This window comes from Hemitrygon akajei, chromosome 9, assembly GCF_048418815.1.
Source record: "Hemitrygon akajei chromosome 9, sHemAka1.3, whole genome shotgun sequence".
Taxonomy (NCBI): domain Eukaryota; kingdom Metazoa; phylum Chordata; class Chondrichthyes; order Myliobatiformes; family Dasyatidae; genus Hemitrygon; species Hemitrygon akajei.
Genome location: NC_133132.1, coordinates 122,269,291 through 122,284,980, shown reverse-complemented (window position 1 = coordinate 122,284,980; position 15,690 = coordinate 122,269,291). Strand labels below are relative to the sequence as shown.

General features: G+C 41.7%; 1 protein-coding gene across 5 annotated transcripts in view; it reads right to left on the bottom strand.

Annotated features, from left to right (window-relative positions):
• greb1 (growth regulating estrogen receptor binding 1) overlaps positions 1 to 15,690 on the bottom strand; it is a 275,907-nt gene that overhangs the window by 102,303 nt on the left and 157,914 nt on the right. For 3 of the 5 annotated variants that reach the window (XM_073056928.1, XM_073056930.1, XM_073056929.1), the window contains 4 exons: positions 11,727 to 11,909; positions 10,930 to 11,064; positions 7,202 to 7,342; positions 6,658 to 6,783 (listed from right to left, as the gene is read on the bottom strand). In XM_073056928.1, the coding sequence (XP_072913029.1) occupies positions 6,658 to 6,783; positions 7,202 to 7,342; positions 10,930 to 11,064; positions 11,727 to 11,909 (585 nt within the window). Of the gene's footprint in view, positions 1 to 6,657; positions 6,784 to 7,201; positions 7,343 to 10,927; positions 11,065 to 11,726; positions 11,910 to 15,690 lie in introns of those variants that run through there. The other 2 variants (XM_073056927.1, XM_073056931.1) reach the window with 2 other exon arrangements.

The window sequence follows — 15,690 nt, the reverse complement described above, 5'->3', positions numbered from 1 at the left end:
TATATTCTGTAGGCATTTAGATCAAAAGCAAAACGGAGCAGACATTGGAAATTTGAAGGATGATTGGCCCAAGGTATTGCCTGCCAGTGCAACTTATGTAATTTTATATAATTTTCCTTTACTCATATACAATCTGGCAGGAGAGGAAGAACAATAATACAATTTATATAGTTTAATGAAACATTTTTATTTCACATTTCCGGCATTGGCAGCATTTTGACTAACAACCAACAACACATTATTCTACCCAGCCACTACTAACGGAGGAAAAGAAGCAGCCTTAATCTACACATCAGAAGCAGCAAACCTTCGAACAGAGATGTACATCAACAGGACTACAATCACCCAGGTATGTTATCACAAACACCTCATTAAATATGCAGTAGGGCTGTACCACTACCACATAAAAGCTTTTCCCAAGGAGTAGCTCCCAGCACTTCCTACAACAATAGCAGCCCCAGAACCAACATTATCAGACAGGAAAGAATAGCACCGTTGTAGACCCAAAATCCCAAAGGGAATAAAATATTCCAATAAGTGATAGACATGAAGCTTCACCTATGTAACAAACTGTTACATCTCAACAAGAACCCGTCTCTTCCTTAATTCTCCATCAACTACTCTGTAACAAAACATTCCAAAAGCACCATTCTCTGAAACATGACAGTATTTACTTCACTGTTAATATTTTCAGTATTAACATCCATTGTTTATTTATCTTGTTTACATGGCATTGTAGTATTTGATTGTTTCAAGAAACAAAATAAATATGCAGAAAATAATTGTGCTTTATTTGTATCATTCAAAAGACCATAAGACATAGGAGGAGAATTAGGCCATTTGGCCCATTGAGTCTGTTCTGCCATTTCATCATGGCTGATCCAATTTTCCTCTCAGCCCCGATTTCTTGCCTTCTCCCCGCATCCCTTCATACCCTGACCAATGAAGAATCTATCAACCTCTGCCTTAAATATACACAAAGACTTGTCCTCCACAGCTGCCTGTGGTTAAAAATTTCTACGGATACACCACTCTCTGGCTACAGAAATTCCTCCTCATCTCCATTCTATAAGGGCACCCCTCTGGTCTTAGACTTTCCAACCATAGGAAACATCCTCTCCACATCCACTCTAGCAAGGCCCTTTAACATTCGATAGGTTTCAATGAGGTCACCTCTCTTTCTTCTGAATTCTACTGAATATAGACCCACATTCATCAAACACTCTTCATATGACAAGCATAATAGAACGTTCAATATTTATAGCACAGTACACACCCTTCTGCCCAAATTGTTGTGCCAATCTTTTAACCTACTCTGTGATCATTCCAATCCTTTCCTCCTCCAAAGCTCTCCATTTTTCTTTCATCCATGTACATACAAGATTATCTTAAATGCCCTAACATATCTACCTCTACCACAACCCCAGCAATGAGTTCCACACACCCACCACTCTCTGTGTAACAATGCCTGACATTCCACTCACATCCCCCTCCCCCCCCCCCCCCCTCCCCGGTAAGCTTTCCTCCAATCACGTTAAAATTACAAGCCATTTCTACCCTGAGAAAAAGTCTCCGGCTGCCCACTCTATATACGTCTCATCATTTTGTACACTTCTACTAATTCTTCTCTCAGCCTCTTTGCTCCAAAGAGAAAAGCCCTAGCTCACTCAATGTATCCTCATAAGACATCCACTCTAATCCCTGGTCAATCTCCACTGCACCCTTTCTAAAGCATCCATGTCCTTGCTTTGAGAGGCTGGTCAAGGATTACATCTGGAACTTGCTACCACCCAAACTATACCCCCTACAATTCACCTACCGGCACAACCAATTGACAGACGACACAATAGCCACTGCTCTACATACCGTCCTTACACAGAAGGATGCTTATGTGAGAATGCTGTTCTTGGATTACAGTTCAGCATTCAACACCATAATTCCCTCCAGGCTTAACAGGAAGCTCAGAGACCTCAGCCTTGATCCCGCCTTGTGCAGCTGGATCTTGGACTTCCTGTCAGATCGCCAGCAGGTGGTAAGAGTGGGCTCCCTCACCTCCATCCCTCTGACTCTCAATACAGGAGCCCCTCAGGGCTGTGTACTAAGTCCCCTCCTTTCCTCCCTGTTTTCCCATGACTGTGTTGCCTCACACAGTTCTAATCTGCTACTTAAATCTGCCAAAGACACTGCATTGTTTGGCATAATCTCAAACAATAACAAGGTGGCCTACAGGGAAGAAGTCATTTCTCTGACACAATAGTATCAAGAAAACAACCTCTCCCTCAATGTCACAAAAACAAAGGAGCTGGTTGTGGATTACAGGAGGAATAAAAACGGGCTAACCCCTATTGACATCAATGGATTTGGGATTGAGAGGGTGAACACCTTTACGTTCCTCGGCATCCACATCACCGAGGACCTCACGTGGTCTGTACGCACCAGCTGTGTGGTGAAAAAGACACAACAGCACCTGTTTCACCTCAGTTTGGTATGTGCCCCCAAATCCCAAGAACTTTCTACAGGGGCACAAATGAGAGCATCCTGACTGGCGGCGTCACTGCCTGGTATGGGAACTGTACCTCCCTTATAGCAAGATTTTGCAGAGAGTGGCACGGACAACCCAGTGCTTCTGAGGTTGTGAACTTCCCATGATTCAGGACATTTACAAAGACAGGTGTGTAAAAAGAGCCTGAAGGATCATTGGGGATCTGAGTCACCCCAACCACAATCTATTCCAGCTGCTACCATCCGGGAAATGGTTCCGCAACATAAAAGCCAGGACCAACAGGTTCCAGGACAGCTTCTTCCACCAGGCCATCAAACTGATGAACTCACGCTGATCTGAGTGTAGTTCTGTTACATTGACTGTTCTATTTATTATAAATTACTATGCTTGCACATTTAGATGGAGATGTACAGTAACATAAAGATTTTTACTCCTCATATATGTGAAGGATGTAAGAAATAAAGTCAATTCAATTCAATTCCTTTCTATAAGGTAACCAAAACAGAGCATAATACTCTAAGTACGTAACCAGATTTATAAAGCTGCAACATTAGTACATCCCTGAATAATGAAGGCCAACACTCCATGCACCCTCTTAGCCACCCTATCAGTTCTGCATCCGATCACTACCCCATTGTAACTTACGATAACTTTCTAAACCACCAACCTTTGTGCTGATGACCATTCATCAGCGGATCTAGGTTAGGAAACTCTTAATTAATTGAACTTCACACTTTACAGTCTTGGCACAAACAACAACATAACAATGTTGATCCCAGGCCAACAACCAATACTCACTCAGACCACTTATCCAACTTACAACACTGAAATAAGGGATCTCCTGTTGGCCAGATCCTTTTTCTCCCAGCTCCTGGCATGGGGGTTCTTCCTTGTGATTCTGAATCTTCGAAGTTATCATTACTTTTTATTTGAAGTCTCTGCTTTTATACTCAGTCCTTACCAATTCAGATGTTTCATTTCAGTGTTACGGGTGTTATTCAGTGTCATATAACTGACCTATAACACCTTCGTATTGGCTCTCGTCCAAGCCAGCATCCATTTATTGCTTTCTTCTGCAAGTAACAATTGATAATATGGCTCTTTGCTTTAGTTACGAAACTAGTAACCAGCTTGCATCACTCAGGACAGACACACACTCCACCATTCAAAGACCTACATGTTATATCTAACAAAAGACCACCTCACAAAAAAACTGCTTATTTGGAAATGATCTCTAGTCCAGCTGATTACCCAGAGCATCATTGTGTCTACTTTAAAACTCTGATCAAGCCAATCAACTCCAGTTCACAAAACAGAGGATGCAGAGCAGCTTCACAAAATGGCAACTTCCATTCCTTCAACCTCATGGCAAGAACAAAGACAACTGATTTGCCTGCTTCCAGTGTCCTTAACCCTTTCAAGTCCAATGTTTTCTTCCATATTTAAACTCCTCCATGGCCAACAGTATCACCTACACATTTACTAACCACCTTTCACTTCCTCGTCTGAGTCACTTAAAAAAATCACAGAGAGCAGGTACCCAAGAAAATATCCCTGCAAAACATCACTGGTCACCAATCTTCCAGGCAGAAGACACTCCATCAACTACTACTGCCTACCTTTTCTGGGCAATCTGATAAATATAAGGAAAAACATTCTATCTTTTACAAGGATTTTGAATGGTCATAAAATCTGGACTCTACTGAGAGGAAAAAAGCTTTACAAGAGCTCAGACCAAATGCATTTGCTTGCTAGCAAACACATTTTAAGTTAAGGTGTATTTCCAAAAGTAGAAAATTTGGACTTTTTAAGTAATTGACATGAACAGAGAAAACAACTTTCCTCTATAAAGCCACTAATGCTCCCTAGTTAAGTGCATGTATATCCAAATTTTTAAAAACATTCTTAAAATTGTACTTTGAAGTGTAATGAATTACAGCACTGTTAGTTCTCCAAAATCTTAGGTCTTCACATTGACAATTCTGGTGAATATCTAAAATCCTATAAATGACAAAATTGATCTTGCACTTAGAGAGTCAATACAGAGCTGTGTCTGGGTACTTGAAAGAAGTACGTAGGAGTTGAATATCCTTAAAGCTCCATCTTGGAATCTATAAAATATTAAGGCAGCTGTACAACACATTGTGAAAATGCATGGAAATACATTGAATAAATGATGAAAATAATGAAGGTGGTAACAGATCCAGTGGTGCATTCGCTCAGATGCAAAAAGAGAACTAAACCACATCTGGCAATTGAGAGCCACAGAGTCATATAGCATTGCAGTAGACCCTTTGCCTCAACTTATTCACGCTGGCCCAGTTTTTAAGGACATGGATGAAATATATCCCTTGACAAAGGATAGAAGGAAGTGGACCTTGAATAAAATACCATTTATCCATTCCTACTTGGCCAGAATAACCATCAGTAGTTGACTAATTGGACTTCAGCAAGGCATTTGACAAGGTCCTGTATGGGAGGCTGGTCAAGAAGGTTCAGTCGCTTGGCATTCAGGTTCATGTAGTAAATTGGATTAGACATTGGCTTTGTGAGAGAAGCCAGAGAGTGGTAGAGATGGTTGCCTCTCTCACTGGAGGCCTGTGACTTGTGGAGTGCCACTGGAAACAGTGCTGGGTCTGTTGTTTGTTATCTACATCCATGATAATCTGGATAACTGGATCAGCAAGTTTGCGAAGACACTGAGATTGAGAGTGAAGTGGACAGCAAAAGGACTATCATGGCTTGCAGAGAGATCTGCATCAGCTGGAAAAATTGGCTGAAAAATGGCAGATGGAATTTAGTGCAGAGTGCAGGCAAGTGTGAGGTGTTGCACTTCTGTGGGACCAACCAGGGAAGGTCTTACACAGTAGGGCTCTGAGGAGTGTGGTAGAACAAAGAGATCTGGGAACACAGGTCCATAATATGTTGAGAAAGGTGTCACATGTAGATAGGTTGTAAAGAAAGCTTTTGGCACATCGCCCTTCATAAATCAATGTATTCAGTACTGGAGATGGGATGTTATGTTGAACTTGTATAAGTTGTTGGCGAGGCCTAATTTGGAGTATTGTGTGTAGTTTTGGTCACCTACCTACAGGAAAAGTGTAAATAAGGCTGAAAGAGTACAGAGAAAATTTACAAGAATGTTGCCAGGTCTGGAGGACCTGAGTTATAAGGGAAGATTGAACGGGTTAGATTTACAAGGATGTTGCCTGGATTGGGGAGCATGCTTTATGAGAATAGGTTGAGTGAACTTGGCCTTTTTTCCTTGGAGCGATGGAGGATGAGAGGTGACCTGACAGAGGTGTACAAGATAATGAGAGGCATTGATTTTGTGGATAGTCAGAGGCTTTTTCCCAGGGCTGAAATGGCTAGCATGAGAGGGCATAGTTTTAAGGTGCTTGGAAGCAGATACAGAGAAGATGTCAGGGGTAAGTTTTTTTACGCAGAGAGTGGTGAGTTCATGGAATGGGCTGCCGACAGCGGTGGTGGTGGCGGAAACAATAGGGTCTTTTAAGAGCCTCTTAGATAGGTACATGGAGCTTAAGAAAATACAGGGCTAAGGGTAAGCCTAGGTAGTTCTAAGGTAAGGACATGTTCGGCACAGCTTTGTGGGCTGAAGGGCCTGTATTGTGCTGTAGGTTTTCTATGTTTTTATTCCTTAGAGTATAGAAGATTGAGAGGAGATTTGATAGTGGTATAAAAGAGTATAAATAGAGTGAATGCAAGCAGGCTTTTTCCACTGGGGTTGAGTGGGAGTAAAACCAGAGGTCATGGGTTAAAAGTGGAAGGTGAAAAGTTTAAGGGGAATGTGAGGGAAACTTCTTTGCTCAGAGGGCCATGAGAGTGCATAATGAGTTAGCAGCACAAGTGGTGCATGCAAGCTTGATTTCAACGATTAAGCAAAATTTGGGTAGTAGAGGTATGGAGGGCTATGGTCCTAGTGCAGGTTGGTGGGAGAAGGCAGTATAAATGGTTTTGGCATGGACTGGATGGGTCGAAGGGCCTGTTGCTGTGTTTTACTTCTTTCTAAATATATGACCCTATAACTCAGTAAAAAACAATACCTCACTCTAAAATACTAGGTGATAGTACAGTAAGAAAGTAGAACTTAAAAGCAGAAATTGGTTGTTGATAATGTTGTTGATATGTCATACCAGCTTTGCTTCCTAAATTCTGAGCAGGTGGATTGCACTGAATGGAGCTCGCCTCTGTTGCTGAAGGGGAATCTGGTGACCAACCCCTGTGGCGCTTCTTTGGAGGACCTGAATTAACTAAGTTGCCTGAAAAGACACCAACAATAAAGATAATGGCAGTTACTTATTGTGATCACAAGTCCATGGCTACCACTGACAAATCCAAAGAGCATGACAAAGATCTTAGCAACAATCAGTATTTTTCAGAAAACTACTCAGTATACTTTTGTTATTTTATTTATTGTATAAACCTGACTATACAGTACTTTGAAAGTAGTTCGTGGGCTCTGAAAACTTCAGGAATTTGAAATACTTTATAAATTTGCATCTTTCTTTTTTTATGTGTCCCTTGTAAAGAAAGGTGCCTGGAATGTTACTACAGACCTAAGGTACTACACAGCAGCAAAAGCCTAGACGTTTATGATCAAGTATCTACAGAGAGATTGAATTAGTTGGCAGACTAGAGCTGAAACCAAAAAAGATGTCAATGCATATAGTTACATACCTATGACTGAAGGTCTTGACATTTTCTGTGTGGCTACATTATTGACCTTCATTGCATTTTGGTGCCTGGATGATTCTCTGTTGTTGTCGGTTACAGAAATTCCTGTAGCAGCACGAGAAACAGTCTGATCTGTTAGAAAACCTGTAATTACAATCTTTCCTCGTCAATGGCTTTCCTCATAATAGGGCAAAGTTTCAACAAAGAGGAAACAAGGAGGACATTATATTGCTAATAGTTCACGTAATTTTCAAATTGGTATGGTGCCAAAAGAAAGAGTTAATAGTCAATGCTAAAATTAGGAAAAGAATCTTAGGAAAACTGAGAAGCAGCAAGATATATGAAGATGAGAAAATCTGCAGTTGCTGGAAATCCAAGCAACACACATAATGGAGGAACTCAGCAGGCCAGGCAGCATATGGAAAAGAGTAAACAACCGACGTTTCAGGCCGAGCCAGTTTACTCTTTTCCATAGATGCTGCCTGACCTGCTGGATTCCCCCAGTATGTTTGTTAGTAAGATATTCAAGCCTATTTTTATTTAATTCATTAGCACAATCTTTTATTTTGGCATCATAAACTTACTCTGGTTTGTGTAAGGCTGCAAACTTATTCTGGGTCATCTGTGACAATTATTTGCTTATGGACAGAAGTGTCCAGACACACAAAGTGCCGTCTATTGTTGGCACCACTACCATCCCAGTATGCATGACCACCCTTTCCGAACGTGAACCCTGGCCCCATATGGTGTCTCAATTTGACCCATGTCCACTGCTTTCCTCTGACTGAACCTTACTCCACTTCTCTGTTCCTTACACTGAACAAGATGTTAAGAACTCTTTAAAAAATTCATCTAGGTTATTCTGACATTATGCTGACTTTCACGTCACCTTTTTGTCTCTAATTGATTCTAATAATCAAATTAATTAACGTTAAACTGGCAGGTTTGTCATGAACTGGTTTCTCCCTATCTCTTTAATATTACAAACAATCTATGGGGAAAATTACTGAAGAGGCAGCTTTGGAAAATCACGGCTAACGCGCCCGCAACTTCCTTATCTATTTGCTGGAACAGAAATCATCAGATTCTGAAGCGTTGATCCTGATTCCTGGCAGGTGAGACGCTACATCAAGAAGCAGACATAATAAATCAGGCTTAATTGTTTTACTTCTTCTATTCACATTAGTTTAAAAGCACATTCAATGGACAGTACCATGAGTATGGGCACAACTCAGAGGGTAGAAGGTCAACTCCTTCTATAACACTACCTAACCTACTTATCTTTGCATGAACTCCATCAGAAGAGAGTACAATTGATATAAATCAATTGTGATGAGGCATCCCACTACTACACGCTCTTTTAGAAAGTGGACTCCTGAAGCTGAACAGGCCCTGAGAGACTGCTTCGGTACTACTAACTGGGATGAACTGCAAGGGGGGCTTTGTAGGGGCGTTGGGGAGGTCACTGAATGCACAACGGACTATATTAACTTTTGTGTGGATGTCGTTGTTCCTGTTAGAACTGTTCGCTGCTATCCCAATAATAAGCCCTGGATCACTAGTCACATCAAAGGCCTCCTAAATCAGAAGAAGAGGGCCTTTAAAGATGGTGATCGGTTGGAGCTTAAAAGAGTTCAGAAGGAACTCAGAGTACAGATAAGGGGGGCAAAGGAGCAGTATAGGAGGAAGCTAGAACAAAAGCTGCAGAAAAAAAGCATGAAGGAGGTGTGGGATGGGATGAAGATCATCACTGGATGCGGTGCAAAGCGGGAGGCAAACATAAGTGGAGATGTGGAGAAAGCGAACCAGCTGAACAACTTCTTCAATAGGTTCGACAGCACAATCTCATCCTCACCGCAGAACTCCACACCAGGCTTGTCTTTCTACTCGTCCTCCCTCTTACTTCCCTCACAGGAAAATAGCCACTCACAGGAGACCTTGCACACGCCCAGGATTACGGCTGCACAGGTGGAAGGTCAACTGAGGAAGATCTGTACCAGCAAGGCGGCTGGACCGGATGGAGTATCCCCACGATTACTGAGGGCCTGTGTGACTGAGCTGGGAGAACCACTACAGCGCATCTTCAACATGAGCCTGGAGCAGAGAAGAGTACCCAGACAGTGGAAAACATCCTGTATTGTCCCGGTACCGAAGAAACCACAACCAAAGGAGTTGAATGACTTCAGACCTGTTGCCTTGACGTCGCACGTGATGAAGACCATGGAGCGGCTGATAATACAGAATCTGAGGCCACAAACCAGGCACGCCCGGGATCCTCTTCAGTTTGCGTATAAGGAGAAGGTGGGAGTGGAGGATGCTATCACGTATTTGCTGCACAAATCCCTCTCTCACCTGGATGGGGTCAGTGGTGCTGTGAGGATTACATTCCTGGACTTCTCTAGTGCCTTTAACACCATCCAGCCGAAGATCTTAAGGCACAAACTAACAGAGATGGGAGTAGACTCTCACATGGTGGATTGGATAGTGGACTACTTGACAGATAGACCTCAGTATGTGCGGTTGGGAGACTGTAGGTCTGACACGGTGGTCAGCAGCACAGGAGCGCCGCCGGGGACCGTGCTCTCTCCGGTCCTGTTCACCCTGTACACTTCCAATATAACTCGGAGTCCTGCCATGTGCAGAAGTTCGTTGATGACACGGCCATAGTGGGGTGTGTCAGAAATGGACAGGAGGAAGAGTATAGGAAACTGATACAGGACTTTGTGATATGGTGCAACTCAAACTACCTGCGTCTCAATATCACCAAGACCAAGGAGATGGTGGTGGACTTTAGGAGATCTAGGCCTCATATGGAGCCAGTGATCATTAATGGAGAATGTGTGGAGCAGGTTAAGATCTACAAGTATCTGGGAGTACAGTTAGACGAGAAGCTAGACTGGACTGCCAACACAGATGCCTTGTGCAGGAAGGCACAGAGTCGACTGTACTTCCTTAGAAGGTTGGCGTCATTCAATGTTTGTAGTGAGATGCTGAAGATGTTCTATAGGTCAGTTGTGGAGAGCGCCCTCTTCTTTGTGGTGGCGTGTTGGGGAGGCAGCATTAAGAAGAGGGACGCCTCACGTCTTAATAAGCTGGTAAGGAAGGCGGGCTCTGTCGTGGGCAAAGTACTGGAGAGTATAACATCGGTAGCAGAGCGAAGGGCGCTAAGTAGGCTACGGTCAATTATGGAAAACCCTGAACATCCTCTACATAGCACCATCCAGAGACAGAGAAGCAGTTTCAGCGACAGGTTGCTATCGATGCAATGCTCCTCAGACAGGATGAAGAGATCAATACTCCCCAATGCCATTCGGCTTTACAATTCAACCGCCAGGAGTAAGATATGTTAAAGTGCCGGGGTTAGGACTCAATGTATTTAAGTAAACCACTTAAGAACTTTTTAAAGCTATTATTAATGCTTTTTGAGAGGGTGATTTTAGATGCATATCATATTTTTACTGAGTTAAGTATTGTATGTAATTAGTTTTGCTACAATAAGTGTATGGGACATTGGAAAAAATGTTGAATTTCCCCATGGGGATGAATAAAGTATCTATCTATCTATCTAACTGGCAGGTTGAACGGAGCACAGATACCTCTGAAGAGTTCAAGCTGTGTTAGAATTCATCCTGCTGCCCCCTCCCCCCCATCGCACTTAACAGGTTTAAAGATTTAAATTATTCAAAAACACACCAAAATAATGCCACTAAAGGAATAAAAGATGACAACACCTGCTTGCTGAAGTCCAGCGGATGTTCCAGCAATGCTTTCTGCTGACGACACTGTAGTGGATGAGGCTGGGCTCTCAGGAGGTTGTGACGGAACACTAGAGGTGGAACTAGAGCCCGATTGTTGCGTCTTGCCCTCTGTTAAAATTAAAAGTCTGCTCTTAACAACCAAGCTACTTTGAATCCATAGTCTTACAGGTTTTGCTTCAGATACACTAGAAACTATTACTAGTCCAAAAGCACCCACAAAGACTTGCAATATATTCTGACCTCAATATAGAAAAGCTTCCCTGAAACCAAACAAGCCAGCCAAAACTGACAGTGAGCCATAGCAGAAGACAACTGGACAGGGTGATGAGAAGTCTGATTCGAGGACATTTTAAAGTGCATCTTAAAGGGAAGCAGAGCAGTGATGAGAAGAAAGCAATCATGGATGTAATTCCAAACATAGCACTCACAATTGTTGAAGGCACAGCCACCATTGAAACTGGAAAAGCACAATAGGAAGGTAAAGATATCCTAGGATGTAGAGATGGAGAAGGCCTCTGAAATTGCGAATGCTAAACATAACAATGAGTCTTTGAGATTGGGGATTTCAGCACCTTATTTCTTCCTTTCAAAAGGTGAAATACATCTGTAAAAACATTACTAATAATGGAGCTATTTTAAATTCTGTTCCGATAATAAAACTAGAACCAGTATTTGTTTTTTATTAACCCAATGAATTCTGAGCAAAATCTGCCAGGCACTGATGAACCTCAATTACATATATAAATAAAAATTCATTATCCAGTTCTCACCTGTGCCTTTCCAGCAAATTAAGGGCCCTTTAGTCAGTGTGCCCTGTGCATTTTTAACCAGGTAGCATTTCAGGTACTTTTGTTTCTTGGGCTGAGTGATCAATTTTAAGTTGATATGATTGGAAAATTCTGTGAAGTACCGAAATCCTTTCTCGCCGCAACCCACACAATTTCCACAGAAACCTGGAGAAATATTGAACATAAATGCAGTTAGCAAAAATAATGAGGTGTTGCATAATTTAAATAAGTACATTTGCAACACAGACTTGCAAACTGTCAGAGATTTTTTTACGAGTCTGAACTGCATTGTTAAAACTCAAAGGACAGAAATCTCTTCTTCAATAACTTCAGTTTCACAAGTTCATAAATAGAAACACAGCCTTGATGTGCTCAAGGTTCATGTAAAACCTGCTGTGGAAAATAAAAATAGTCTGATATAGCTGTAAAGTGCAAAGCTAAAGAAGATAACTATCTTCCTGGTACTTAAGAAAATCAAGGTAAAGTGTCTTAATGACCACTGTAAGGTGGCTCTGACCTCAGTCAGCGTGAAGTGCTTTCAGGAGCATGCATTAACTCTAGCCTCTCAAAACACCTTAACCCAAAACTGCACTATGACAGGCACCATCTTGGACAGACACCCTTCATTTATCTCTGGAGCAATGGGACAGTAAAGACATCTACACTCTACAGGAGTTACCTAATAAAGTGGCCACTGAGTGTGCATTCATGGTCTTCTGCTGCTGTACGCCGTCCACTTCAAGGTTCGATGTATTGTGCAATCAGAGAAGCTCTTCTGCAAACCACTGATGTAACGTGTGGTTATTTATGTTACTATCACCTACCTGTCAGCTTGAACTAGTCTAGCCATTCTCCTATGACCTTGCTAATGCTAACATTCTTGCAGGAAAGTTTGCTAGTGCTGCTTGGGGGGATTTAAACTAAATTTGCAGGGGGCAGGGACCCAGAATGTGAGAGAGGATAGCAAGATGAAGAATAAAGGACAAGTGGGGACTACACGGTTCCGGAATATTAAGTGTGTAGTAGAGGAAGGTGGGGTGGAACAAGTGATAAGGAGGACACATGTACAGAGGGATGGTCTGACAGAACATGGAGTTAAATGTGCAGAAAGAATAAGTAAATTTAGGAAGGACAACAAAATTCAAGGGGCGTATAGCCCAATGGGAGCTCGGGGAGCTGGGTTAAGCACAATAGGCAGCGATTTAAACAGAGAAAGGAGAAAAGGGCTAAAAATTCTATATCTGAATGCACGAAGTGTCAGAAATAAGGCAGATGAGCTTGAAGCTCAGGTGCGAATGGGTAACTATGATGTTGTTGGGATAATGGAGACATGGCTGCAGGGAGATCAGACCTGGGAAATGAATGTACAAGGGTATACGTGCTATCGTAGGGACAGAAATGTGGGCAGAGGGGGTGGGGTGGCCCTGTTGGTGAGGAATGAGATTCAGTCCTTTGCAAGGGGGGGACATAGGATCAGGAGAAGTAGAGTCTGTGTGGATAGAACTGAGGAACAGTAAGGGCAAAAAGACCCTAATGGGTGTTGTCTACAGGCCACCAAACAGTAGCATGGATATTGGGTGCAAGTTGAATAGGGAGTTAACATTGGCATGTGGCAAAGGTAATGTCGCAGTAGTTATGGGAGATTTCAACATGCAGGTGAGCTGGGAGAATCAGGTTGGTGCTGGACCCCAGGATAGGGAGTTTGTAGAGTGCCTACGGGATGCATTCTTGGAACAGCTTGTACGAGAGCCGACCAGGGACAAGGCTATTCTGGATTTAGTGTTGTGTAATGAACAGGATTTGATAAGCGATCTTGAAGTAAAGGAGCCATTAGGAGGTAGCGACCATAATATGATAAGTTTTTATCTGCAATTTGAGAAGGATAAGGGCAGATCGGAAGTGTCAGTGTTGCAGTTGAACAAAGGAGACTATGGAGCCATGAGGGAGGAGCTGGCCAAAGTTAAACGGTCGGATATCCTAGCAGAAAAGACAGTGGAACAGCAATGGCAGGTATTCTTGGGAATAATGCACAAGGTGCAAAATCAGTTCATCCCCCAGAGAAGGAAGGATTCAAAGGGGGGAAAGGGGCCACAGTGGTTGACAAAGGAAGTCAGAGATTGCATGGCATTAAAAAAAAAGAAGTATGACAGAGCTAAGGTGAGTGGGAAGACAGATGATTGGGAAATTTTTAAGGAACAACAGAACTTAACTAAAAAGGCAATACGTGGAGAAAAAATGAGGTACGAACGCAAGCTAGCCAGGAATATAAAGGAGGATAGCAAAAGCTTTTTTAGGTATGTGAAGAGAAAGAAGATAGTTAAGAACAATGTTGGGGAGTCACCAGGAGACGCTCATGGAGTGAGCACTGTTTTAGATTCGCTCCATAACCTTTACTTTTCTAACCTATGATCACCCTTATTTAACTTATTTTTACCTACACCAGAAGATTCTTGTCACTTTTTTGGACTTATCTTTAAGAGGGTACTCTGAATTTTGAAGAAATGAGTACTGAAATGGCTTTAAGATCTAAATGGCGAGACCCTGGGAAAGATTCTAACGGCAATGGAAAAAAAAGACTGATCCTAAGCGTACTGAATTGACTTATGATACGATATTGGAGCTCTTGAATGAAAAATCTGAAGAACAACGACAAACTTTCAAAGCAGATTTAAGGCTTTCCAGGATTCTCTGGATAAGATTGATCATGAAGTTAAACAGCATCAAACTCTAATTGCAACTCTGCAAGAGGACGCTCGGAAGCGAGACTTGAAAATCGAGAAACTGGAACAGAAATTATCTTCGGCGATTAAACAGTTGGAAATACTTAAAGCCAAGAGTGTCGATTTTGAAAATCAGTCTAGAAGACAGAACTTACGCATACTTGGTCTCCCCGAAGGTATCGAACAAGGGGACCCCTCGAAGTATTTCGCTCAACTTTTAAAGGATGCGTTCCCTTCTGTATTCCCAGACAGTCCTCCGTTACTTGATCGTGCCCATAGAATTATGAGCCGATCACCAAGTTCTTCATCTAAACCACCGGTTGTAATTGTTCGATTTCATTATGTGCATGTTAAAGAGCACCTTATTCGTTTGGCTCGGCATTTAGGGATGGTTAAATTGAGAGAATCCCACTTTCGGCTCGTGGAGGATTTCAGCCCAGAAGTAATGAAGGCACGGCTCGTTTTTAAACCTTTGATGTCCGAATGTTATGAGAAAAACCTAAAACAGCACTTTTATACCCTGCAAAACTTAGAATCTCGCCTTTGAATGCACCACATCGTGTTTTTCTCTCCACATCTGATGCTCGAAGCTTTCTGGATGAGAACTATCCTACTGTTTCGGATTCTCATCTCTAATAAATGTATGGTTTTGATCGTTACAAGATAGTTTTTGTTTCCAAAACCATATTTTGTTTCTGACTATTGGTGTAGGTTTATTTTACATTTTATATTCCAATTAAAGTTTTTCTTTATCGACGTACTAATCTTTTTAATTTACTTACTTTAACCCAACCATTGTATTTTATTTTTGGTTATTATTATTAATCCTTTGAAGGTGAATTTTTAAAAATGTTTTGATATATATCTTTTTCATTTTTTGTGTAACTAAGATGGCGGTTTCTTTTCTAAAATATTTCTTGCTTTTTTTTTAATTTCGCCATTTTTTTTGTCGTCTTCTTCCTATAATGCCTTTCTTATCACATCCTAACTTTTATTTGTTCGGGTTTTAACCCGATTTATAAGTTACCAGTGTTTATATTCTTCTTGGTTTTTTTTACTAGCAATTATATTAAGAAGTCTGTTTTAGTATAGTGTTAATTACTTTTTAGGATTTTGGGTGGATCTTTTTTTTTCTCCTTTATATATCTGGAGTCGCCTTCTGGAGACATGGGGGTAGATTTAGTCTCACAATTTCTTTTTTTCCTGGCCTTTTTCAGGCTCAGCAG